Genomic DNA, 25,946 nt, shown 5'->3' on the forward strand with positions numbered 1-25,946 from the left:
TTTAGGTAAGAGAGCTGTAAAAGTGCCTACTTCTTTGCGCAGGTCCTGATTTGATACTATAATCACATTGGGTGGATCTCCGACAGCTGTGGCAGCCCCTCCAATGTTGGTGAAGATTACTTCTGCAATCAGGACATGTCTGGGGTCTAGATTAAGCACCTCACACAACCTGCAAAATCAGATAGAGACAGAAAAGCCCTTTAGCCCTGATTAGATTGCGACGGGTAGAGAGAAATAAATACAGGAATAAAAAAGAAAAAAAAAAAAGGATACTGGAAGATAAAAAGCATTGGTCCTTTAACACTGAGGCTTTACAAAACTTCACCCTGCTGGCTTGGAAACAAATTGGAGCAGAGTTTTTTTTTGTTTGTTTTTTTTTGCCCGGATCTCTGTCATGTTTGTCGGGTTTCTGATTGTAATTCAAGTCAAATGTTATCTTTACTCTGACCTTCAGGCAGAAAAAGCCAGAGATTGAATAATAGTTTATTGTATGGATGCAGTTCAAAGGCATAAAATAGAGACATTAACAACAAGTGAGAGATAATGATCTATCAACTGATGTGACCATTTAAAAGAAAATACTGGAGGGTGGCTGGTTGGAATTACTGACCAGAAAGAAAAACTTTGTGACAAAAGCTAAGAATACATAGCTTAAGTGTACTGTCTTGTGGCGTGCATTATGTCTTCCTAGTGATTTGTAGACGCAGGTGAACCGTGCTGTTTTGCCTGTAAGCTTTACTCAAGAGTAGTGACAAATCTTGGTGTGATCGAGGGCCACAACACTGAGTATTGATTTTCTAATGGCTCTAATAACGTCGTCCAGTTGCGGATGAGTGAACTGCTGAGTGAAAGTAGAGCAGCTGATCACATCAGGCGTGGTGGAAGACATTTTTTTGCAGCTGTTTCTACAACAGAATACAAAACGACGAGGACCAAAAACATACAGGTTAATAAGGTTCATTTTCAGAGACTCTAAAATTACCCTTAGCTGTGAACGTGAGTGAACAGTTGCCTGTCTCTATGTGTGCTCCTCAGGATCAGCAGGTACAGAAAAAAAATGGACGGGTGCAATTTCAAAACGGCGACACTGTACCTGATGGTGACGGGGGTGAAAAGCATCATGGTGGTCACATTGTCCAGGAAAGCAGAGAGGATGGCAGCGATGAGACAGAGGATGATGATCATTGGCCAAACTCGTCCTCTGGATAATTGGTAAGCCTGCAGAAAGAATTAACGTGACAGTGAGTCGGTGTTAGTGGTGCTTAGGACCAACGAAGTGGGCGTCTTGATTCATTCACTGTACATTACCAGACAGTGTTGCTGAGAGCATCAAGAATATCACAGTGACAAGTCATAAATAATCTCTTCTTACATTTTCATGATGAGTGGTAGCACTCCAGAAAGTAGTGTACTCATATATCTAAATATAACCATATAATAATGAATTACACACAGATTCACACTCAACGATGCTCATATACCAGCCCCATCCCAGCGGGAGTGACTCAGGATGGCCACTGTTTCTGTGTAATAGCGGCATGTGTCAGAGCGGAGCTGCTCTCGGAGAAGGTATTTTAATTTGTGAGTGCCTGCTCTTGTCCAACTCGCACTTAAAATTCATGAGCCTGCATGATCCCTCTGTTCTCCAGGTGCTACAGTACCTGAAGGACAAAGGCGTTCGCCCTCCTTCACCATCCACACAGAATATTCAGGATTAAAAACTGAGCTTCACGGAGCTGCTGAGAGAAACAACGAGCCGGTTTTCTGATGGGAGGAAACCTTGACCTTCTCGTGGATGAAAGTCTTATCTTCGACTGTAAATTAACAGACTAATGTTGTTGTTTGTTTCTAATTGTAAATGTTTTAATGAGCAGGAAACATGCAGAGCTGCAGTGTGGCGCCGATAGCATTCAGTTCACGCTCTGAACGTGCAGCTCTAATTTTAGAAATAAACAGTTTAAAGGTCGTTTCCTTCAAACAGTTCATACTGAGTGCAGATGGAGCGAGAAGACAAGCCCAACGTTTGTCACGTTTGAACAGACAGTAGCGACCTATTTCTCTGATCTTACACACAAAACATGTCACTTGTATCAGCCGATTATAGCGTCATAACGTAAAGATAGGCATCAAAACTTGTTCGGTCATCTTACGTCACAAAAAATTCCTCACAGATCTTGGTCGTGTCAAATAAGTCAGCATTAAAAAAAAAAAAAAAAACTACACACTTGTCATGCTATCAGCGCTAACTTCAGGAATAGCTCAAAGCCTGTCACCTTTAAGGCGACTCTAAAATACCACTGGGCAGCTACTGTCATAGACATACACTCAACAGCTCTGTTGTGTCATACTGGGATATAAAATCTACAACAACATCCACAGTGCTGCTCATCTTCATGTTCAAACTGTCAGCAGCTCCCCATCAATCATAATGATTTTGTTATTTTCTGCGTTAGTAATTGGACAGATCTTATGTGCAAATTACAACAGCAAATAAGAAACACAACAATACATGTTTAAAAACACAACATAAATAGGAATAAACGACCAAACAGATCAACAAATCACAACAAACAAGAAGATAACCATGAAGGCGGCTGTCCACCAGAAAAGATCCCTGTCGATGGGATGTGCCTCCCTGTTCTGGTAGAATTCAATATTGTTGTGCTTTTCTGCTTTTGTGGTTGTTTTTTTCTTCTTTATTCCAGCTTTTTTTTTTAACCTGCCCATACCTGTCATTATCATCGTTCACTCACCTTCACAGCACAATAATCAAAGAATCCAGTCTCAGAAAAAATGGCAACCAGCACCATCTGGAAGAAAAACACGGGGCACATTTTTCTTTAAGAAACAAAAACACCAGGTTTCCTGTTATGTAACAAGATTATATGTCACCCTGCAAATAGTCACCCACAGACAATAAGATGGTGCTCACGTAAGAGATGGTGGTCAGTCGGACCAATATCTCCACTGTGCTCCACTCTCAGCACTGAAGGACGTTCTTTAACTCTATTATTACACAAACTACAGCAGAACGAGTGCAAAGGCCAAGAACACGGTCCAAAACATGTGTTGTTTTTTTAAAGGAGACAGCAAACAATTCCAAACTGTTTATGAACCTCAATGTATATCACACAAAGACAGTTCAACACAATTGCCTTTTGTCAAATGTGTTTCAAAAGATTTAAATACACGGCATCTTGGAATCTTTTCAGAGAGTCCCTCTGCTGCGTTTCCCAGAATGAGATGAAAATTTCAGTGGCAGCTGTTGACGGTGGAAGTCGTCCAAAAGGAAGCTCCCATCTGTGGTCGTGCATCGATATGAAATTCAAACGTCACTGATCCGCCAGAATTATAGTTTGTTTCATGTGAATACTGGGAGTTGAATGGTTCTTTTTGTCAAAAAGATGTAATTCTTCTGTAAAGTTGCTGAAGTTGACAGGACATGTGTGTGAATGTCAAAGTGAAGAGGAGATGTCAGCTATAAATGCTTACAAACCAGACTGCCTAAAAGGAGACTGGATGAATAAATAACATATTTGACAAATACTGTAAGTCTCACCATCCCAAACAGAAGAGCCAGCGTCTCGTAGTCGATCCACTCCACCACAGTAACCAAACTGGGCCGCTGAGGAAGAGACAAAGACAATAATTAGATTTTCTGGACATTTACACTTCAGACAGAGCGAAAAAGGAAAGATTCAAACACATTCATCCCTATTTACTGTTATTTTTTCAGTACAGTAGTAGAAACAGGTTGAGTGTTCCTGTATTAAAACACTCTAATGACAGCACAGGTCCCGCGTTTGGATGCTATCGGACTCTTTTCCACAGCGGCACATTATGACTTGCTGCAGCAGGACAGCACAGGTGGAGCTCGTGACACTAATGATGGCTCTGTTCCACAGAAGTGTCCCAGTGAGCTGCACAGGCTCAATACCTTCAAACTGGAACCTGTAATTAGTGTTATTAAGTACAGGTGTGCGATCCCTGCACACGTTGGAGCTTTGAAAACTATTTTCCAGGTTCTGATTCGCTGATCTTTGGATTATAGAAACGGGTAAAAGCCCTTCTGTACTCACCGCCTTTCTTTTTGTGAATACTTTGTCACAGAAGATTATGAATACTGTTAAAATCACAAACTTTTCTGACTTAAAAATGTGTCTGTGAAGTGAATATTTGGAGATAGGAGCTTTTGATGGTTATGGAGTGTTTCCCCAATGAGATTCATCTGCAGCGGCCAAGTCATTTTTTAGCACCGCACAAGCCGAATCAATGTTAAATCGATCGCTCAACGGAGAGCAGATTTAATGATACTTCCCCCGCTGAACTTCTTCAGCGAGTTAATCATCGAGTTTCTTCTTATCTGCGCTAACTTCTTGTATGGTCACGGTCCAAAATCAAGTGACATATCAATTATTTTAAAAAGTAAACATTTCTCCAGGAAGGAAACACCCTGCCACATACTGAAAACACTTGTATATGAATGCAGGAACATAATAATAATAAAAAAAAGTAAACTAACTTTTCTTCTGTTAACAAGAATCAAATCTAATTCATCTAACTTGCACGGCAGCCATTTTGAATCCCTTTACTGGGGAACTGCAACAAGAAGAAGTAGCGTTAGCCTACAGCCCATAATGTCAGGCTATATCATCATACAGTCAACTGGAAGAAGCAAATTAGTTTATTTTAGCACATTAAGGGATATTTTCACAGAAGTTATAGCATAACTTTGCCCATACGACCCGCTACGTTAGCTAGCTAAAGCACAGCCTTTAAGCTAGCAAACTAACTTACTTAGTTTTTGTCATCGTTGTTCAACTACTGGCAAAACACCGACTGAAATTTTTGATGAAAGAGAAGTCTTTAAGCTAAGTAGTCCTGGGTTTTACTCAGTTATTTATTTCACAGCTCACTGAAACAGAAAAGGTAAAAACAAACGCCCCGCTACGTTAGCTAGCTAACTTAGAGCCTCAAAGCTAGCAGCATAACTTTCATGCTAATTCAAAGTTGTTGTTATTGTCCCCCTCAACTACTGGCAAAACACCAACTGAATTTTTTCTTTAAGTAGCCATGGACTTTACTCAATTATTTACTTCACAGCTCGCTGAAACAGAAAAGGTAAAACATCACTTACGTCACCGATGACGGCCAGAGCAGCTAAGGCGGCCAGAGATCCCAGCATGGCGGCCAGAGTGCGATGTACAATCTGAAAATTCACACACAAGATGTTGAGATGTTTAAATATCAACATTCAACGGTTGCAAAAAGCTAAATATCCCTCAACTCACCCTGATTTTAATTTATGTCAAATATTCTCAATTTACATTGATGAGAATCTTAAAGTCTCGATTCTTAGAAGAGTTTTCTGTTCATTCTTTCATTATTTATGCATATTTATTTTATGTTATGTTTTTGGATCTTGTGTTAGAAAATGACCTTTTCTCTGTCTCTCCAGTTTATTTCTTGTACTTTTTTGTATCTAATCCCGTTGCCACATACTGCATCTCAAACTTTGAACTGTCATTTTCAAAAAAACATGCTCAAAGAGCCCAATTATTCTCAGGGAATCTTTGATTCACATTCCCTGCGACAGGTCGTGTCAAAAATGTCTTTCTGGGGCTTGTCTTCCATTAGCACATGATGGTCTGTCATTTTCTTCTGAGTAAAATATCAAGAGGTGCAGAACTTCAAGAAGCTCTTACGGACATCTCCATGATGCCGAGCCGCCTTCCTCCACTCCATCACTGCTCTCATGTATGATGATGCATCCCATTATTAAAGATTGAGGTGATAAGCATGGATGTGTTATCAGACATCAGAGCTGCTCCTCTGACATTCATACCATCGCAATAAAATGCAGGAAAGTAGGTCACTTATTATGCATATTGGCAAACGCGGAGGCTGTTCCTGATGATAACAGATCTGTGGCCTTTGTCTAGACCTAAATGGGAGACTAGCTTATTAATTTTCTTTTTTTTTTTTTTTAAATAAAAACAACTCTATTTAATTTTTGCACATGTAAGGCAGTTTTATCGGCAGACTTATTCCGGTGAAAGGGAAAGTTATCGCTGGTCGACGGTGTGAACAATTGATTGTCTTCGATGTATACTGGCCTCGATGAACTCCCAACACTCAAGATGAATAACAAAGCAGGCGGTCTTTAGACTCTCAGAACTGTCTCTTTGTCTGAACACATCTTTTCAGATGATAGATGAGGGAGAACAAAAACCTCCTTTATTCCCGCTTCAAACGTGACCAAAGCAAGGACGCTTCCTTCGAAGGGCCCATTAAAAAATAAGAACATTTGCTTCCAATTACCAACACAATGAGAGATCCCTTTTATTTGAACTTGTTCAGAAAGAAAAAAAAAAATTCCCATTATCCTAAATGCGACAGACAGATAATGTGATCAGTCATTATAGTGAAGCCGGATGGAGAAAAGCTAATCTCATCCGCAGACGACTGACACCTGACAGAGCTGCAGTCAGACGACATCTCTGACTCAGTAGCCGTTCAACTGTACGCTCGTCGACTTTCCAGACAATCCCTCGCACTTTCAATTACAGCCTCTGCAAGTGGACCTGTCAGTACCAGAGATGACACATGAGGGTGTGTGTGCAGAGTGTAACTGTGCCGTCATCTCTCACAGCCGGCTGCTGACTCTCGCATCATCGCGTTGCCCTCCGCCGGAGCAGCTGAGTGAGCTCACACCTTGTTGCGCTCCGGGAGATTAGCCCGTCTAATTAAAACCAAAACCGACTGGAAGTGACGGAAAAATGTATATTCAGGGAGCTCGAATCCAGACAAGTGTGCGTAAAGTGAGAGGCTAATGAGCAACACATCCAAGTAATGACAACTAATATGTGGGAAACCGGTAATTATTTCATATCCAACCGCTCATTAATTATCACTGAATCGTCAAGTATCAACCGGCTGATAATCAATCAATGACTTATGTTAATAAATTACATTTCCTGTGAATATTATGCCGACATATTATCATTTTTAATTTAGGAGCTGATGCATTTTCATTACAAAACTATAAATTAAATGCTAATGAGTGTGAATCTGAAGTAATTACACAGCTACAGCTCACAAGGTGGTCGTACGACAGCAGATTTGTTCACGTTAGAGTTAAAAACAAAAAAACATCTGCAGTGAAAATGTACGACAATGACAGAACATAAACTACATTTGGATCTGAAAGATGTGGACACTTATTAGCTGGAAGAGTCTAACGGATAATGCTATCAAATTGCATCATGGGAAATAGGATCCAGTTGTTTTAAAGCTTAAATAATACCAGGAACTCTTGAGCTGATGACACATGTGGACTCAGTTACATAAAACTACTGGTATAACCGTAATACTTTAGAAGAAGTACAAAGCGTTCCTCTCAAATGTTAAAATGTGAACTATTTATTGTTGGAGAGATTACCCACAGCTGTGCTTGATTATTACATTTTATGCCCTTTTTGCTCATAAACTCAAAGTAATGGGGAAAAAACACCTTGGCTGTGTTTTGGTTGAGTGGCTCTGAAGGGAGGAAACTTTAATTTGCCCGATAGTTGCATATGGTCTGGTCATATGGAGATCTCAGAAATAAATGCATTTTGACTTGTCTTTGTGATAAAATCCCATGTGTTACTAACAGCATTAACAATAACGTCTCTGTTCAATTCAAAACGTCCCAGTAAGCTGCACCAGTGAGTCATCATGCACAATATCAGGACCCGAGAAACTGAAGCAGCCGTATGGAATTCAGCCATTAATAATCTTATTATGACCACCTGTGATTCTCCTACTGTCAAAATGTCCTAATTAAAAAGGGGGATATTCAGCACAACCGAGGTTCAACAAAACATGAGTGAACTGGGCCTCAGCACCTCTCATACAGATCCAACACCTGCTGTACGTGTTAAACACTCCCAACACAGGAGCAGATACTGCATCGAAAACAAAACTCGTCCATCATCCGTAGAGGAGACTGAGAATCAGAGGCCATTTACCTCGAAGATGATGAGAACGTAGACGCCGGCCAGGATGATCCCAGCGATGGCCACCTGCGTCTCCACGCTGACGTAGAGCGACTGGTGGGTCATGGAGAGCGGCACCACCTCATTATCCTGCAGGAAGGCCTGGACTGTGACGACGATGGGGTCGCTGAGCGAGAGAGGAAAGCAGCACATGTTGTCTCACAAATAATGGGACACTGTGTGATGTAATGTGGCGTAAATTCAACGATTGCCAGCCATTTTAATTAAAAAAAGAACCGTGGCGTTAAAGGAGCATTATGTAGCTCTGGGGAAGAAATTTAATTAAAAGAGAAAGATCTTCAATGACTTTTTTTTTTTTTTTACCTAAACAATTAAATAAACTCTCGTTGTTTTCACGACTTTAAAGGACAACACAATTTCATACTGTTTTACTTTACTTTGTTTATATGTGGCGGACCCTGCCACCTTTCTAGCTTCATACAGTGTTCTGGGGACCTTGTTTTCCTCTGAAAACAGCTTGTTTACTCACTTATGGATGAGATAAATGTTTTGAGTTTGTATTATTACCTTATTAACATTGTAAATATTAAAATTCTGAGTTTGAAATGTCATAAACTACACAGGGCACATTTAAAAAGGTGGAATATGTCAGATTATTAGCCGTCACTCTGATGATATGCTTCCCCCTTTTCTGTTTGGACTATTACATGCATCTTCGAAGATGAAATGAAGTCTTTTCTCCGGTAAAACCAGAAACTACTGTATGAAAACACCTTCCGTGCTGCAGTAGATGTGAAGAAAGGTTCCCCCCCGTTCTCTCATGGAAACTCAGATTACTGTCCAGCAAAAATAAAAAAAAAATTACATAACCCTCCCACTCCTCTGACCCCTGCTAACACTCAGACAGTCCCTACGATGACTGCTCACAGCAGCCGGTGTGAAAGTGGAAGCCCAACTGTTCAAATCAACACAGTGTCACACGGAGTCTCGAGTACCTGCTGAGCATCTCGAATGTTTTTGTCAGCAGTATCTGGTCGCTGCGTTCACTGTGCAGAGGAATGGTCCAATTATGGATCACCTGTTCACACACAGCACAAGATAAATGAGTTCACCTTCCACTGGGCAATACTTTCAACAGATGATACAGAAAAGGAGCAAAATGCATCACAGTGACACGCTCACCTGCTGAGTCCTCCTCCTCCTCTGTCCCAGCTGCTCCGTCTGCTCCACCTGGATCAGGACGTACTCCTGGTTGGTGAGGTCGATCATCCCTCCTGTGAAAGGTCCCCCCACCTGGAGCTTCAGCAAAGCGTTGTCGCGAAAATCTGTCAGGTTCATTGCTGTGGGACGCGGACCGTCAAAGAGAAATGTGTGGATGTGTTGAAATGTGTGTTCATGTGGCTGGAGGGGACGCAGGAGCTTTTCTTTCCTCCATTCTGGATTTTGGAGCTGATTAAACGCTCCGCATGAATATGTAACCTCATGAACTGTGCAGCGCTCCACTTCAGTCAATTACAAAATATTAATGAAGACAACAAGATCTTCCCTTTGTTGAATTAAAGTTCACTCTGAAACACAACAGTAGGGATCATTTGTTCACCTGTCAGGTTTGTTACCTCTCCCTCTGACCTCCCTCTTATCTTCTCCTGCAGCATTTACTCTGATTGAAACAGGATGAAGATTTTGTGGACTAAACACAAATTGTTGTCTCTCTTCTCCTCTGTCTCTGCGTGCCCTTTAACTCAAAGTAAAACATTTCCACCCATGTTCCACCTCTCCTCTTGTTGATTAACGGTCTGCTACGCCTACGTAAAATACGGATGTGCGGCGACATCGATGAAAAAGATACAAAAACTGTCTGTCGAAGAGACGGCCAACATCCTCCAGGGGTTGTCTCGATCTGGATACATGCTGAAGAACAGCTGAAACCATCAGAATACAGTCATCAATATATCATTCACTCGGTCCAAACTGTTTGTATCAAAGACATCGAAATACGGAGAGAGAAAAAATCAATCAAATGTGTGATTATGTAAAGGCAATTTTAGTGATCGTATATGAGAGAGTGATCAACTGAGTGTGTCTCTGCCTTTAGTGAAATTAGATCAGCCTATAAGATCAGTGTCATCCTGATAAAAATGAGTTCAACATTTAGGGAAACTTGATCTTGTCTGTGTGTAAAGTATAGAGATAAAGTCAGGAGGTGATTAGCTTGGCTAGCATTAAGATTGAAAGCAGGAGGAAACAGCTAGCATGGTTTCACAAAAGATCACTTCAGTGAGGTTGCTAGCAAACCAGCCAGAGGTGCTACAGAAGCAAAAACTAGCTACAAGGCTGAACGATTGCCTAAACTCTTGTTATTTAAGAAATAGCTCCAGCACATAAAACCGTCTTAAACCACAAATGTTTCTTTTCTCATTCCTATTTATCATTTAAAGGATTTAAAAGTACTTGTTAGTGTATTTCTGAACTTTGAACACAGCTAGCTATCTGCTAGCCCATAGCTGTTTCACCTTGATTCCAATTTTCGAGCTCCATGTTTATACATATTTTGCTAAATGTTTCATCAGAAGTAATCAGGATAAGTTAGTAAATAAGTAAGTGATAGCATTGGTATTAGCATTAGCCAGGCTATTTTCAAAAGGACACGCCCACTTACGCTGCAGAGAACGACGATGGTAAAGATCGTGGCAACTTTGGAGGCTTTGAAGCAGCATCTGAACAGACAAACGTAGACAGAATGAAATAAAACAATATTCAGTACAATGTTATTTTGTACACCAGCACTTTAAAAAGGAAAATTCTCTCTGTCAAAGGCTCCCAGCTCGCAGACGAGGGACTGAAAGAAGACCTATACATGACTTTTTTACCAAAAAGGGATAAAGGTTGGGAAGCAGCAGTATGTCAGCAGTTCACTTCAGTCATAGTTTTCTGCAGACAGCCTCGGGCGTCTCACCTCATACTGCTGGTGAGTCTGAAGTTGAGGTTGAGGTTGTCCAGCGGGTCGTTCTTCTCCGAGGAGCTGGAGCGGGACAGGGACAGGCTGGTGACCTCGCTGCCCAGCCGAAACCTCCTCTCAAAGTCCAGGGAGCCGTTGTCCCAGGGCTCTTCCCCTCCAACAAAGCCGGGGTCGTGCAGGGTCATGTAGGTGATGCTGGGGGCGAGAAATGACCACCGCCAGTCAACTGTCGCTTCGGTGACAGAGATAAACTCTACATTGGCATTTAAGGACACCAGCTGTGGATGTAAGCTCTTAAATTGAAAAAATGTTTCTTATACTGAGCAGAAAAAAAAAACATCATCTGTACTCTGTAATCACAATGTCATTACTCATGAGAGGTCTTGTACAATGATGTAATAAGTTTTAGATATTTCCTTAAATGACTCCTGCTGGCATGACATTCTGACTGCCTGATGTATTCAAAGCAAAAAAGAACATTATGTTGTTGTTTGCGTGAATTCAGACGGACAGCAACCTGTAACACACCTCCAGATTAGTGCGCTAAAATAATGGTTAGAAAATGAAAGACAGTTACTATAACTCCTCTTATTATTCCACATTTTACTAGGCGTCTGTTGTTGAAATGAAACACGTTTTTATTAAAGCAATATGTGTCTTATTTTAAATTACTCTTAATTAATCTGCTACCGGCTGCACTGTCCACTCAATTCGACATCAGCTAGTTCAGTAGCCTTCGGCTACGGTGGCTCGGTAGGTTCAGCCTTAGAAAGCTAAATAGAAAGAGAGGTGAGAAACTTGCTATCTTAAGAGTAGAGAAGAGGGCAACTGGTTACCACGGTGACAAAAAAAAACATTATAAGATTAAAACAGAATTTTAAAAGAAATTTTAAAAAGAACTGTAAAATGTTGTGTCCATGAAAATAAGAATAAGAAACGTTTTGTCATAATGGGTTTAATTTTTATAGATTATTTAAACAATGTTTTCATTTTATATATTTAACGCATTAATATCTACTTCTGTGTTTAATGTATTCACTGAGTGTTTGATGCCTCGAGCCTCCGCACCGGCTCCACACCTGAACTCCTCACCTGTCATCCTGAGAGAACCTGAGCAGAGGCGACCTCTCTGTGAGGTTGGATGAATTCGTCTTTCCTCTCAGAAAATTAACCACGCTGAAATTATGCCTGGGAAAAAAAAAAACACATGAGCATAATGAGAAAAAAAAAAAAGTTATTATGCTTTCAAAAAAAAAAAAAAACCCTGAAAAACTGAATTTCTGTGAACTTTGACCTCGATAGAAAACATCTCTCATTTTGTCACAACAGTCGTCTCTGGTGTGAGCATCTTTTCAGACCCTGTGTCACCCCGGGGTGGCAGAAAGGTGGGTGAGCAGCTGGTGACGCTCCACCTGAGGAGATCATTAAAGTGTCTTTTGTCTCCCTGCTGCTGGGCTGTATCCCAGAGGCCCCCGCAGGCGGACGCCCTCGGGACCCTCACAGCTGGGTCCCGACCAGAAACCACATCCACGAACACACACACACACACACTATATCTGTCTTCATCTCTTTCTTTCAATGCTAGACAAACTCACACATACACGCTTTCGTTTAATGTTAAAAGTGCTGAGGAAGCATCATCAGTGTCCTCCTCTGTCACACACACACACACACACACACACACAAAATAAAAACAAAATCGTCCACTCATCAAGCAGTCGTCTCAGCAATTAGTCTGACAACAGACGTCATGCGAGTCGTTATGTAACGGAACACCGACCCACTGAGCCAAAAACTGTTGGATGGAAATCTTTCTGAAAATTAAAGGTCTCCCTTCGGCTAATCTCATAATCTTGAAGGGTTTTTTTACCCTCTGCCTGTCAAAAGGGTCGGGTTCTTAAACACCGTCTGTGCACCTCCTCCCACAGCAGTGAGCTTTTTTTGTTTAGTGTTGTTATTATTATTATTATTATTATTATTATTATTATCATTATGGTTGGTTGTGTGATTAACTTTCTGTTGTCTCACAAGTCTGGCAGGCGTTTCCAAAAAAAAAAGCAAAAAACACGCTGCAGACAGTCGGCTGCTTTGAATCAGCTGAACGTGGCGAGGGTGTTAGATAAAGGAGTAGATTACATTACAGAAGTCTGTGGCATTAATCCTCTTACACACTCTTATACAACTATAAAGGGATTTACTGCATGTCTACAAATGTTTTCTCCCCTCTCCTTTTTCCCCCCGCCGTGATTCTGATCCCGTCCCCTCCATGTGACTCCACTTTAAAGAGGAGTCAGGATATTAATACATATTTTTGGTTGTTTGTTTGAGATTTTTACCAGTTTCTTTCCCCTTTTTGGCCACATGGGGGCAGCAGCCACCCATTTCAGCTCCTGTCTCTTTAAGGGCTCCTCCCCTCCTGAATACCCAATCTGCTCTGATTGATCAGCTCACACATGCCTGAGCAAGCACCACTAATAACAACAACAACAACAACAGAGCTGCTGTACCAAATCAATTCTTACGTGCCAAACTAGCTGCTCTGCATTAATCATGCAAATGTGTGACATTGTGATGTCACTAAATTAAACGGTGGCGTTTCAGGAGCAGCGTTTTCCGAATTTGACCTTTTAAACTTTAAAGATTTTTCACACGCACAAGACCATATTTAACACACTGATGGAAAGGGAAAGATAATAGGTCTGCTTTAAAAACCAAAGCAAACTTTGGCAAACAGCTGCTTATTTTCACACCCAGCAGACAAAACTAAAGCCTTCACACTGAACCTTTAAAGGTTTTAAGCTGTTACATGTTTAATTTAGATCTACTTGACATGAGATTAACAGCATGCTGAAGAGCTAAATTCTCATAATTTACATCATCTCTAGCCTTTTTTGGGTAGCCTTGTGTACAACTTGGCCCAACTCCCTGTTTAATACTGTCGTCCATAATGTGAGAGTGTGAACTTGTTGTCAAAGTGCCAGTCAGACGATCTGACAGCAACGCTCTGAGCTAATCAGCCACAAAAAAAAAAAAAAAAGATATTACATGTCAGATGCAATCATGTTCAATGTCTATGTGTCCCAGAAGGTCGTGTTTAATCTGCAGGAACTCAATAATTATTTTACTTGATATTAAAAACTTCAACATCAGCGTAAAAAGCTCAGATATAATACGGCTAACCAGACGCAGGAGCATCAGCTGTAGTCGTGTGCATCATGTGCAACTTTGACTTCATGAAGCATAAAAAAAAAATCCCCCCCTTTAATCCCAATAACGTCACAGCCACAGGTTTGAGATTAGCTCCCCCCTGAGTGACTGAGAGACACACCCACAGCCACACACACACACACTTCAGCCTCACTGTGTGTGTGTGTGTGTGTGTGAGTGTGTGTATTTTAACTTCACAAGAAAATTCCAGCCTTTTCCACGTATGTTCATACATCCCCCCCTGGAAGGTTTTAACCAGCAGGCCATGTGTGATGTCCGCACGTGTGGTTCAATTTCTTTAAACTGTCGTGTGACTTTACTGTAACTCCAGACACACAGTGAGGAGAGAGAAGGAGTGTTAATCTCTTTATAAACTAGAACTAGTTCGGCGTAAAAGGAAACAGTCGGTCAGTAGGCGGCTATCTCTGTGGCTAATAAATAAATGGATAAACAGCACCATAGGTATGCTGATTTTAAAGTGAACTGTCCCTTTAAGACACTTGTTTCTTTAGTTTTTGGCCACAGTTCCTTCTTTGGTTTTTGATTCAGTCTGCTGACATTGAACTCATCCAAACACAGCCTCCACAGCGCCTTCTTGTAACTAATAAAACTCAAATTAATGACACATCTTGTAAATACACCAACACTAGAGAGCAGAAACAGTCGTACCCGTCCTCTTGTCTCACAGGGACGAAGCCCTCGGTGTGGATGACGCACTGTCCTGAGGGCAGAACTGCCGACTGCTGCAGCTTCTGGGTTTCTCTCCTCTCTGAGATTCCCTGCAGGAGACGCAGCTCCCCAAAGTTCCCTGCGACGGCCTCCGGCGACCTCAGGCTGCTCCTCCCCTGATGGCCTTGGGCCGACGTCTGAGACATCTCCATCTCCAGGTTGCTTTTGTTCTCCAGGTACATGGTGGGACTGCTGGAGGGTAGACAGGAAGCAGGGTTTTGATTCAGTGGGTGTCTGAGAAAATGTGAATTCAACAGTCATCACTGACATCTTGTCATCTTTTAAACCGGTGGTAGTAGATGTTCACATGGCGGCCATTTTCCACCAACATCCCGCTCAGGGCGGGAAGCTCGACTGCTGGGATAATGTTATGTTGCTGTGTTCCGGGTTACAAGTCCTGTAAACATAGTAAATCTGACAAAATCTAGAGGGACGCTGGCTGTATTTTAAGGTAAAACAACATATTTTAGAATGTGTTAGCTAACGTTAGCATTCAGGCTCTTCCTGGCTAATGCTACTGTTCAATTACTCCCAGTGTGTTTTGTCTTTTAACACTGAGATCTGGGTTTCCAGGTCAAATTTGGATTCTTAGGAGTGTTTTTTGTTTTGGTTTTTGGTTTTTTTGCTTTGGACAGTAGCCATACTGCTAGCAGTAGCCATGTTGCTAACGCCGTGTTTTGCTAGGAGGGCGAGGAAAGTTAAAAAGATGCCTAATTTCCACTGTAGGTTAATGTGGCTAACATGTTAGCACACAGTTGCCTAGCTACACATCCAGCAGATACGGTGCAACGTTTGCACTGATTTGTAGTCGTGTATCCGTCAAATGTAAGTTGAATATTTACTCTTTAGCTTTTCTTTGCTCTCCACAAACGTTCTGTTTTGCTGTATAATGCTACTGTGTTCAGCTAGCCGCATAAACTAGCATAAAATGTTTATACTGGGTTAATAATGTGGGTTCTGGGTTTCTGGATAACTTTCTCCACGAAGAGCAGTGAGAGTAAACCAACACAGAAAACCAAAACAATGAGCTGAAAGATGCTTAAAAAAAAAGGCAACACATCAACACAGAACTGTCAGCTCGTCGCTATGGGCAACCAGTTTCACCTGCAAGTTATCATGTGACCCATTGTTGAAATGAGAATACTGATTAAAGCAGCTTTCAGGTAACATCATGCAACTTTTGTACCTTAAAACAACGGCTTCGAAATCATTGTGGTGGTTCAGTGTCTTGTAATAGAGTGAACGACGTCTCTGTCGCAGCTTCTCTCAAGCCCCCATCACTTGTTTCTGCACTTCGCACAAAAGCCACAAGCTTCAGATTAGCAAACCCCTGAGTGAATACACAGACTGTGTGTGTGTGTGTGTGTGTGTGTGTGTGTGTGTGTGTGTGTGTGTGTGTGTGTGTGTGTGTTTAACTTCACAAGAAAATTCCAGCTTTTTCCACGTATGTTCATACACCCCCCCCCGCCCGGAAGGTTTAACCAGCAGGCCATGTGTGATGTCCGCACGTGTGGTTCAGTTTCTTCAAACTGTCGTGTGACTTCACTGTAACTCCAGACACACAGCGAGGAGAGAGAACGAGTGTTAATCTCTTTATAAACCAGAGCTAGTTCAGCGTAAAAGGAAACAGTCGGTCAACAGGCGGATATTGTGACCAGTAATTATAAAAGGGATAAACAGCACTATATGTTTGAACTGTCCCTTTAAGATATAGATAGAAGCAGCTTTAAAGCAACAGAAGTGACACTTTATCTCCTCATTTACTTAATTTTGTAAAATATCTTTATCACAACATTTATTGACTTACATAACACTGAAAGATGCAATTAAGTTTTCCAAGTCGCTCGCCTTTCACATCACTAACTGGCTGGAACAGTGAAAGTAAACAGTGTTTGTTCTCAGTGACAGAATGAGCAACATACAGTATCATTTTAACTCAATTCACTGTTAATGCCAATTGAACCCGTGTCATGCTCCCAACAGCACACAACATGCTTTATAACAACAGCTGAGTGACTCGCAGCACAGCATGAGGTCAGAGGATGAGGTCATCTACAGGAGACATGTGGTCGTCACCAACACAAAGGCTGCCATCAATCGAATCTGACGGGATTATTGCTCACATGAAAGGCTTCATGCACTCATGTGTAACATTTGAGCTCTGCGGGATAATGCCTCTTTGAGGAGTGAGACGACGGCCTTAAAAACTGATCCTCGCAACAATTTACAGGAGTATTTTTCCAGGGAAAACTACTACAAGGGGCCTCTTTGATATCAGGCGTCATGATTTCATCCACTTCTGATATAAAAGTATTTTAATTTCTTATGGCGGCTTTAAAGTTAAAGGCTGCAGGTTTAAACTATACACATTATAAACAGATTTATTTACTACAGGGACAAAAAAAAAGACAACAACTCTTGAAGATAAGTCAGATGTAAGTTTGATTGAGAATCATCTTAAAACACTGGCTGGTGTTTTACGACGCCTCACGTAACATCCTTGTCGAATGCGTGTGATGTGCCGCATCACAGAGAAGAATGATCCTCTTTATGTCACATCCTGCCGGCGGGCTGAGCGTGACTGCAAAGACAAACTGCTTTTCTTAATTTCTCCACCCTCGTTCACAGCAATTAAGAATCCTGAATGAATATCTTTCAACCAGTGTTTGAGGGATAAATCCCATTTCGAGGAGGTTTATCGCTGCAACCGCAACACAAACGGCTGTGACGGACGGATTAAATGTATCAGGTGTTTGGTTTTATATACTGTAATTCAATTTTCAGTGTCAGATAAGGTATGCAATCATATAGAATAACATAAAATGGGGAATTTGTGGTAGTGAATCAGGACATAATGCTTAAAGCACCTTAAACAACTGGTGATACATGAATGTAAAGGAGCTGCAGCCAAGGAAGACACTAAAATAAAACTGAAACCATTATTTTTGGTGAGTTATGGAACTTACCTTTAAAGACGAAGATGAACTCTAGTTGATGATGATGATGATTTTTGGGAGGATGAGGACGATCACAGCGATGAAGAAGATGACGATGAAGTTATGGTTGTTAAAAACGACGGACATCCAACAGCAAAATAATAATAATCACAATTATTCACACTGACAGTCCTGTAAAAAAAAAAAAAAAAGGAAATGCAGATTTGTGCGACGGATGCTGGGAGTGTTTCCTCTTTTTTGTTTTTTTTGTTTTTTTTCCTGTTATATTTAAGTAACCTGGAGGAAGATGAATGTTTCCTTCTCCTCTCCTGTGCTCCCCAGAGAAGGAGAGAGGTGTTGCAGAGCAGTCTGGGTTCTTGAGGAGCTGAGGAGGAGCTGAGGGAGGAAGGAGGGGAAAGGCACAATTTGCTCAACACTTATAGCTGAAAAAGTTTCCCATTCACTCTTACTCTGTCTTTACAACCAAACCCTACTTAGCCACCTCCTCCTCCTCCTCCTCCTCCTCCTCCTCCTCCCCCCATCACCACCCCCGACGCCTGCACTTCAGCTCCACCACCGAGACTAAATGTTTCCTGAGATAAATAAACGCAATTTAAACGCTTCGTCGATGTGAACGTTTGATAAAGGAGCGACCAGCTGATATAAATGTAATATAGGTGTGTTAATGTTGAGATCACTCAGAATTTTAAGAATGACGGGCACCTTTTTGTGACTGGAGAGTGAAGGAGAGCTGTCAGATATAAGCCATTAAGCCTAACTCGCTCCAAAAGCGTGAGTCAGCTCAACAGATTTAAGGTGTAGAAAGGTCAGACAGGTCAGAGACAAAGACGCATCAAGGAAAAAAACCTAAACTCCCAGGCTGCATGTTCGGAACAAATGCTCCATTCTTGCAATACCTGTTTTTTTTTATTATCACCGTTACGTTATATTATATATTATATATGAGAGTGGGGTTGAGCCAGAATTGGTAAAACAAGAGTTGGATTTCAATCGTTAAAAAATAAATTACATCCACTGTCCAAAACAAAACAAAAAGTCTTTACTAACAGGTTTGGATGTTGTATAAAACTTCAGCCTATATTGAGTTGAAGACACGATGTTCAGTGTTCAAACTCATAAAATGTTTTTTGCTTTTTGTGAATCTAAACAATTTGAATCCTGCGACAAAGAAAGTTGGTACATGGGCGTTTTGGAACTGAGGGAACTTATGTGTGAAGTTTTGACATTTAAATAATTTCGCAGTTTTGCAAAATCTACGCTTTACAACAGCCTGCCTTTCCTCTTCATGACGCAGCAGACATTTTCATTCGGAGACAGATCTGGAGAACGCAGGATGTAGCCTGGCGTCGTCTGCGCCGTCTGCATGGCAGCATATGCTGTTCAGAAATCCATCAGACTGAATTTTGCCGTCACAGATGCACAAGTAACCCACGTGATGGGCTCTAATAACATCACAGGTGCTCGATTTTGAACTTTAAACTCTGGTAAAGACAAAATCTGGACAGTCGTTTCTGTCTTCAGCCTGGAGGAAATGACAGAAAAACCCAAAACTGGTTCACTCTCCAGCTTTGTGTCGGTCCATCTCAGATGAGCTTTGGCCTGAATAAGTCAACGATGCCTCTGGATGTTATTGATACATGTTTTTTTTTTTCACTTTTCATAGTTGAATCTTTGGCTTCTACTGTAAATGTGTTTGCTGACGATGGTTTTCTGAAATGCTCTTGAGTCTGAGGGCGTCTTCCTTCTTTGTCGGTGACTTTCTTCTATTCCACGTTAATTCTCCAGGTTAATTCCACATTGAATGAGGCACTGTCCAGGATGTTGCCTCTGTTTCGTGTCTCTCGGCTCTCTCGACTGAAGTAAATAAGCCTCGTTTGTGTGGCAGGTTGGCGTCAGATAGAGAGACGGCTGTGCAGCAACTTGTCTCCCACTGAAGAAGTCTGTCAGTCCTCCAGTGTCACAGCCTCCTTACCAAGCAGCACATCACTGACTCGACCGATTATTCTGTCAGCGTACTGAATGCATGTGCGTCAACCCGAACTGAGGTCACACTTAAGTCAGCACGGTAATTCTGGCCTTATTCAAGATTTGACTTTATTGTCGGGACATCCAGCAACAGGTTAAAGGGATGCTGTTGGTCGGCACGCTGTACTGATCCGACATCATTCTTCTTGATCGAGCTTTGATCAAGACACGCTGCTTCGTAAGATGTCGGATCTCCTGGCATCTTCTCATGACCACCAAGTCCACCAGCTTTACAGCATTTAGTCTGTTTTTAATGTCACGCTGCCTGAGGGATCAAATTCCCAGCAATCAGTGTCGGTTCTCTGAAATTTTTGATAATATGGTTTGTAGGTGGTGAAATCCCTCAAATCAATTGTGCTTCGAGAAATAAGACAATTTTCCCGTGCAGTGTTGAACGTCGCCCGATCCTCGCTTGTGAATGACTGAGCCCCCTCTCATACCCGATCATGACACCATCACCTGATACCAGTGAACCTGTTTAATGCTCCACACTGGTGTTTTTGTCCCAACTTGTCTGAAACGTGTTGCTGGCAACACATTCAGAATGAGGGATGTTTACAAAAAGCAAGAACTTTTTCTACATTTGATCTTAAAAAGGATTTGAAAAGGATCCTGCAGATCATTGTGGTCTGTTTCAGTTTCTGTTTAGGTTCAGCATCACAACTTTCTGTTCAGGTTCACTTGTATCCTTTAGGTTTAAAATGGAATAAAGGGCGTCACATTTTAAAAGACGTTATTGATTAGCTGCCCATCAAACGACCCCATCTGTATGCGGCGTGTTCGAGCTCCTATCCCCAGAGTCTAACAACTGCATGAGAGTACTTCTGATACGATTCAAAGTCATTTTAATTTCAAAAAAATAGTCTGAAAATAACAGAGCAAAAGGCCACGAATGTGCAGATTAATCTCAAAATGTGTAAAATTGCAACTGAGTTGGTGTTTCCGGTCAGGGTTCGGGGTTAGAGCCGGGACAAAAAACGTGTGAACTTCGGGGGTGCGTTATCTCAAAATCAGTGAGTTTATTTTAATATAATCCCTTAATACATTTTCCTTTGACCCAACACAATTTAGCAGATTAGGAATTTAACATCCTGCCATCCATGAGGAAAAGCCAGTGAACCAGACTAATAGAACCAAAGTAATTAGAAACTCCCACCACTAAAACCTTCCCCCAGTGAATCGTCTCTCCAGCCAGCTGAACAAAATCAGCGTCAAAAATATATTTCCACTAACTGCCCTTCCCAAAAACGATCTCTGAATGATTACAGTGGGATTCGCAGCATCGACCCTTTTTTCCCTTCCCCTGCAGTCAGCGAAGACAATGTTTCCCATTGAGCGGGTGGAGTCACCTGGTCTGGACTCACTGCTGCCTGTGACACCAAAGGATGAAAGCCAGGCAGAGGAGATGTCCCGGGGGGAGGCAGCACACTGGTCTTGTGGGCCGGCGTGAGATGTAGTAGAGCAATCACATGTGCAGCAAGGAGAGAGGAGAGCGAGCCCGAGGATTTGAATGACGTTAACTAGTCCCACTACTGACTGTGTGAGAGCCGGGTGAATGAGTCACTCTGTTTTGTTGGTCCAACATACACTCACAAACTGGGCAATGACCTTCCAGAGAAACAGGAAACATTTTTAGTGACCTTTAATGGGACGGGAGGGGGGAGAGACAGACAATCAGCTCTTTGGTTTATCTGATGTTGAGCTGCGGATTTTTGCTTTTCACTGATTTTCCTTCCGATACGAACTCGTTGTTGTCTGTCATGCAGCTGCAGAGCGTTGTGTTCGGTTTTCCCAATCGGCGTCATTGGTGAGAGTGTGATTGTGAATGCTGAGCTGAAGTCAACAAACAGCGTTCTGACATGGTGAGAGGAGACCGAGCGGAGGGCAGTGGGTATGGCATCGTTTGTGGACCTGTTGGTTCTGAGAGCACACTGCTGAGGGCGGGTCCACGCTGGCAGGGATCTTGTCTTATATTTACATTCACATTTAGGGCGTTTAGCAGACGCTTTTGTCCAAAGCAACTTACAACAAGTATATTTGTCACAAGAGAGAAACTACGACATATCACCGTCGATGGAGCCAAAACGAAATATAGAAAACAACTATCAAGCCCTCATCTGAGAGTCGTAGCTGCTATTTGTCAAAGATTCAGTAAGTGTATAAGTGCTATGACAGAAGTGCTAACGATATGAACATACAAGTGCATACCATTTTTGTTGTGGGTCGAGATGGAGTCTGAACAACTGAGTCTTTTGTCTTTTGTGGGAGATGGAGAGTGATTCCGCTGTCCTGACATCGGTCGGATGAAGCAGAGAGGAGTCGCGGTTTCGCTGAGCGGGCTTTGTTTGCTCTCAGCGATGGCGGTACCAGCCGTCCAGCTGATGTAGATGAGCGAAGTGCTCCTGCTGGGGCGTGTGGTCTGACCAGTGTCTGGAGGTAGACGGGTGCAGTTCTGTTGACGGCACCATCGTCTTGGATTGGATGCGGGCCGCAGCAGGAAGCCAGCGGAGGTCACTGAGGAGGCGGGTCACGTGGGAGACTTTGGGAAGATTTTGAACGAGGCGCGCTGCAGCGTTCTGGATATGTGCTGCAGAACCAGTCCCTCAAAACACTCGATGTAGCTTTTGTTTGCTCTTATTTTAGTTAATTGATCTTACACACATTAAATTGTGTTCCAAAGTTGTATTAGTTGATATAATTTTTACATTTAAACTGCAGTCACTTTTAACCAGATTTGATCGTATATGTGGTCGTAATCAGTGTTGGGCTAGTTACTATTAAAATGCAATACATTACATATAATTAGTTACCTTCATTTTATAGTACTCTAAAAATATAAAGTACTATATTAGTTAACAAAGACCTTAAAGGCTCAGCAATACTAAACACAAGCACAGCCTGTATTAATATGGTCATGTTGGTGTGGATGGGTTCATAAAAAAAAATAACAACAATAAACACTTCAGTCAGTAATACAGACATTATATATATTATATATTACTTTAACGTGTTACACAGCGGTGTCTCGATGTCCATTTATCCCTCTGTGGAATATGCAGTAACTGGTGAAAAGCATTTTGCAGTTACTATGACTATGACTGAGTCCATTCAGAAGCTGCTCTGATGCTCCATCACATCTGATCTTCACCAGCACATTGTATTAAAATGTTATCTAACAGCTTTGGTGCCATTGTGTGTCTGAAGTCCTTACAGTGCTTAAATACAAGTTATTGTGCAGTGTGATGTGATGCAAAGCTCGAGATGAAAAGCTACTAAGTGGACCTTGAGGTGAGATTGCTTCCTCAGCTGCTGTTTTCCAGGGTCGACTAACTTCTTCACCTCACTTTATCACCGCGCTCCTCATCAGACTGCTGAGAATAAGATGTTGCCCCCACATGGCTGTTGCTTCAGGCCTCTCTCTCTCTCTCTCTCTGTATTCACTTACCTCCCTCTCAACATACTGCAGACAGGCTGGATCATTTGCCACCAACTCCGCGACCTCTCTGGCTCAGCAGATAGCTAACCAACCGTTTGGAGCGAAACAATGGCCGAGGCCTGAGCCACCGCTGCCGGTTCATCGGGGCTCTGGCACAAATGGCTGAGAGCCAAGCGAGGCGCGCAGCACACATTCAGCCCGAGTTACAGAGTGAAGAAAGCCGCCTTCAACCGAAAGCGGAGCTGCCCAGAGGGCTGAAAGGAGAGCAGATGAAGAAGATCAAGTCCAATTAAAGACCTATAGAGCTCTGCTGGGCTTATGCTGCTGATCTTCCGTAAGAAAACTGATTCGAGAAGTTGTAAACATTTTATTCCAACTTGTCAGGTTGAGCCAGTGGTTGTATTGAACCTCGGGATTGAGGTTAATCTGCAGCCATTCATCATCACGGCAGTAATTGCACTTCTTCTTAGGGAAACCCCTCATGTTTCTTACACCTACTACAACTTAATTCCTTTGTGTTCAAACACAGCGGCCCAATAAAAGCCTCCAGCACAGCCTGAATAATGACAATAATCTCTAGACAACTAGTCCCTCAGTGAAATCTAAACTTCTCATTAGCTGGTTAAACCCTGACAAAAAAAAGGCCATTTTGGGGGGATTATTGTGCCAAATTTCCTCAGAAGGCTGTTTTATTGTTTCAGTGGAATTTTGGATATTCCCACTGAACCATCAGAAGAGTTGGACCGCTCCTCCGACCGGCCACGGGTCAATAGTTTAATCTTCTCAGTAGCTGTGGCTGGGCATGAATTTTTCATAGACAGGCTCGAGGCCTTACGTCTTGTTTCCATGATCCTCTGATCCTTTCGGGGTTTAAGGAGAAGCAGATTTCTTCTGTTTAGGTCAACAAGTGCATAGGTCAGGTCGCTAAAAGCCTTCAGACAGGAGGCAGCATGAAAAACCTTTAGGGTGAGGTCAGTATGAGGCGGGAAGGGAGACTACTGGTCACCCACAACTCACCACTCTCCTGCAGCAGCTTGTTCATTGTGGGGAAGCCCTGACGAGTCGAATGCCGAGTGCAGTTAGAAATGCTCAATTCCATTCTTTTCCCTGTCCACTCTAGATAATAACTGTTATAATCTGGTAGGCAAGACACATATGAACTTTGATTGCATTTCCATGGAGCAATAATCATACATTTTCATCCTTGAGCTGAGAACTCGGTAATCGACTCGTCAGGGCTTCCCCACAAGGAGCAAGCTGCTGCAGGAGAGTGGTGAGTTGTGCTCTCTTTTCCATAGAAATCCTACAAAGCTAGCAGCTGTTCGATGCCTCGAACTACGTGCTGGGACTCTATTTGTACTGTTGCTGAAGTTTGGTGCTGTTCTGAGCATTATTTGTGGCTTTTTGATGGCAGTTTCTTGGTGGAGGATTGGGCTGCAGCGTATTGTTATCATGCGGTCTTTTCTGAGGTTGCTAAAACTACGTAAGCTAGCGTCGGGAAACATGATCTCTCCATCTCTCTCTCTCTTACACGGTGTCATGGTGTGTTCGACCACAGATTAAATTTTCGCCGGAGTATCCCTTTAAGAAGTATCAGAAGGTACCTGAGTACGTCAGAGGTTTCCACACTAACTGTCTCCAATGTCATCGTACATCCGACCAGCAGGCCACATGTAACCAGGCCCGACTTCTTCACCTGCATGATCGCCTTTGACCGGCCACCCAGACAGCTGGTGCAACAGTTGGTTCGCAAACCAAAGTAATTCTGCAACTGTTCAAAAAACCATCTCAGTCCATCTCGAGTTTCGACTCAACTATAGTTCGTTGGGAGTGGGGAAAAAGCTCAAACTTCGAAGGCATCTGGCCCTTTGAAGAAAGTTCTCAACTCGAGGATGAAGAGTGTGAACAACATGTGTGACGACTGTCGTGGCCTTTGCATGATAACACTGCACATTTTTGAGTTGGCCTTCAATCATGACACCTATGAGGCACACCTGTGCTCCAATCATGCTGCTCATCAGGATCCTGATGTGCCACACCTGTCAGGTGGATGGATTATCTTGGCAAAGGAGAACTCACGGGGAGTTTTAATGGCACAAGTGCAGGAAAACATGTTGTTGGTAATAATTAATCACATGTTATGGTGGCCATCATCAGGGCAAAAATGTACACCAATAATTATGATCACAGTGAAAATAAATAATGCTGACAATCATCACAATGTTCAAACCCAGAGAGGATCCATTCTTCAGCTCAACACAAAGCTACGTTTCCTTTGCCTGTCTGTTGCTTTGACCTCCAGGGAAACATCAGGTGAAGTGAATATTTCACATTATAAAGATTTAAACACTGTCTCTGAGTGTCACACACATTAACTGTAAAACTTATGGAAGTCAACATTGAGTCGTGCAGCCTCGTTCCCTAACACACCGCTCCGAGTCAGTCTCACACTCCAGGAATTAATAGTGGTTCCACTCAGTTCACTGGTCCTCATTACTCCGGCTTCGATCATGCAAGTCAAAATTCTCTCCTGACTGATCCCAAACCAGCGTTTATAGCAACTCATGGGTTCCCTAATGCGGAGCTACAGTTTATGAAGGAGGAAAAGAACTGAGGCCAAAAGCAACAGAATG

The 25,946-nt window shown here is 42.3% G+C and overlaps 1 protein-coding gene across 1 annotated transcript in view; it reads right to left on the reverse strand.

The window, feature by feature from the left end:
- The window catches only part of oca2 (oculocutaneous albinism II), a 41,373-nt gene extending 26,281 nt beyond the window's left edge, over positions 1 to 15,092 (reverse strand). The window contains exons 1-13 of the mRNA XM_037115831.1: positions 14,836 to 15,092; positions 12,052 to 12,147; positions 10,957 to 11,154; positions 10,660 to 10,717; positions 9,850 to 9,922; positions 9,183 to 9,340; positions 8,996 to 9,078; positions 8,013 to 8,166; positions 5,138 to 5,209; positions 3,560 to 3,625; positions 2,754 to 2,810; positions 1,094 to 1,218; positions 31 to 169 (exon numbers count right to left, since the gene is read on the reverse strand). Of these exons, the coding sequence (XP_036971726.1) occupies positions 31 to 169; positions 1,094 to 1,218; positions 2,754 to 2,810; positions 3,560 to 3,625; positions 5,138 to 5,209; positions 8,013 to 8,166; positions 8,996 to 9,078; positions 9,183 to 9,340; positions 9,850 to 9,922; positions 10,660 to 10,717; positions 10,957 to 11,154; positions 12,052 to 12,147; positions 14,836 to 15,077 (1,521 nt within the window). The 5' untranslated portion in view covers positions 15,078 to 15,092. The remainder of the gene's footprint in view (positions 1 to 30; positions 170 to 1,093; positions 1,219 to 2,753; positions 2,811 to 3,559; positions 3,626 to 5,137; positions 5,210 to 8,012; positions 8,167 to 8,995; positions 9,079 to 9,182; positions 9,341 to 9,849; positions 9,923 to 10,659; positions 10,718 to 10,956; positions 11,155 to 12,051; positions 12,148 to 14,835) is intronic.
- Positions 15,093 to 25,946: the final 10,854 nt, after the last annotated feature.

The sequence above is a fragment of the Acanthopagrus latus genome, chromosome 11, assembly GCF_904848185.1.
Source record: "Acanthopagrus latus isolate v.2019 chromosome 11, fAcaLat1.1, whole genome shotgun sequence".
Lineage (NCBI taxonomy): Eukaryota > Metazoa > Chordata > Actinopteri > Spariformes > Sparidae > Acanthopagrus > Acanthopagrus latus.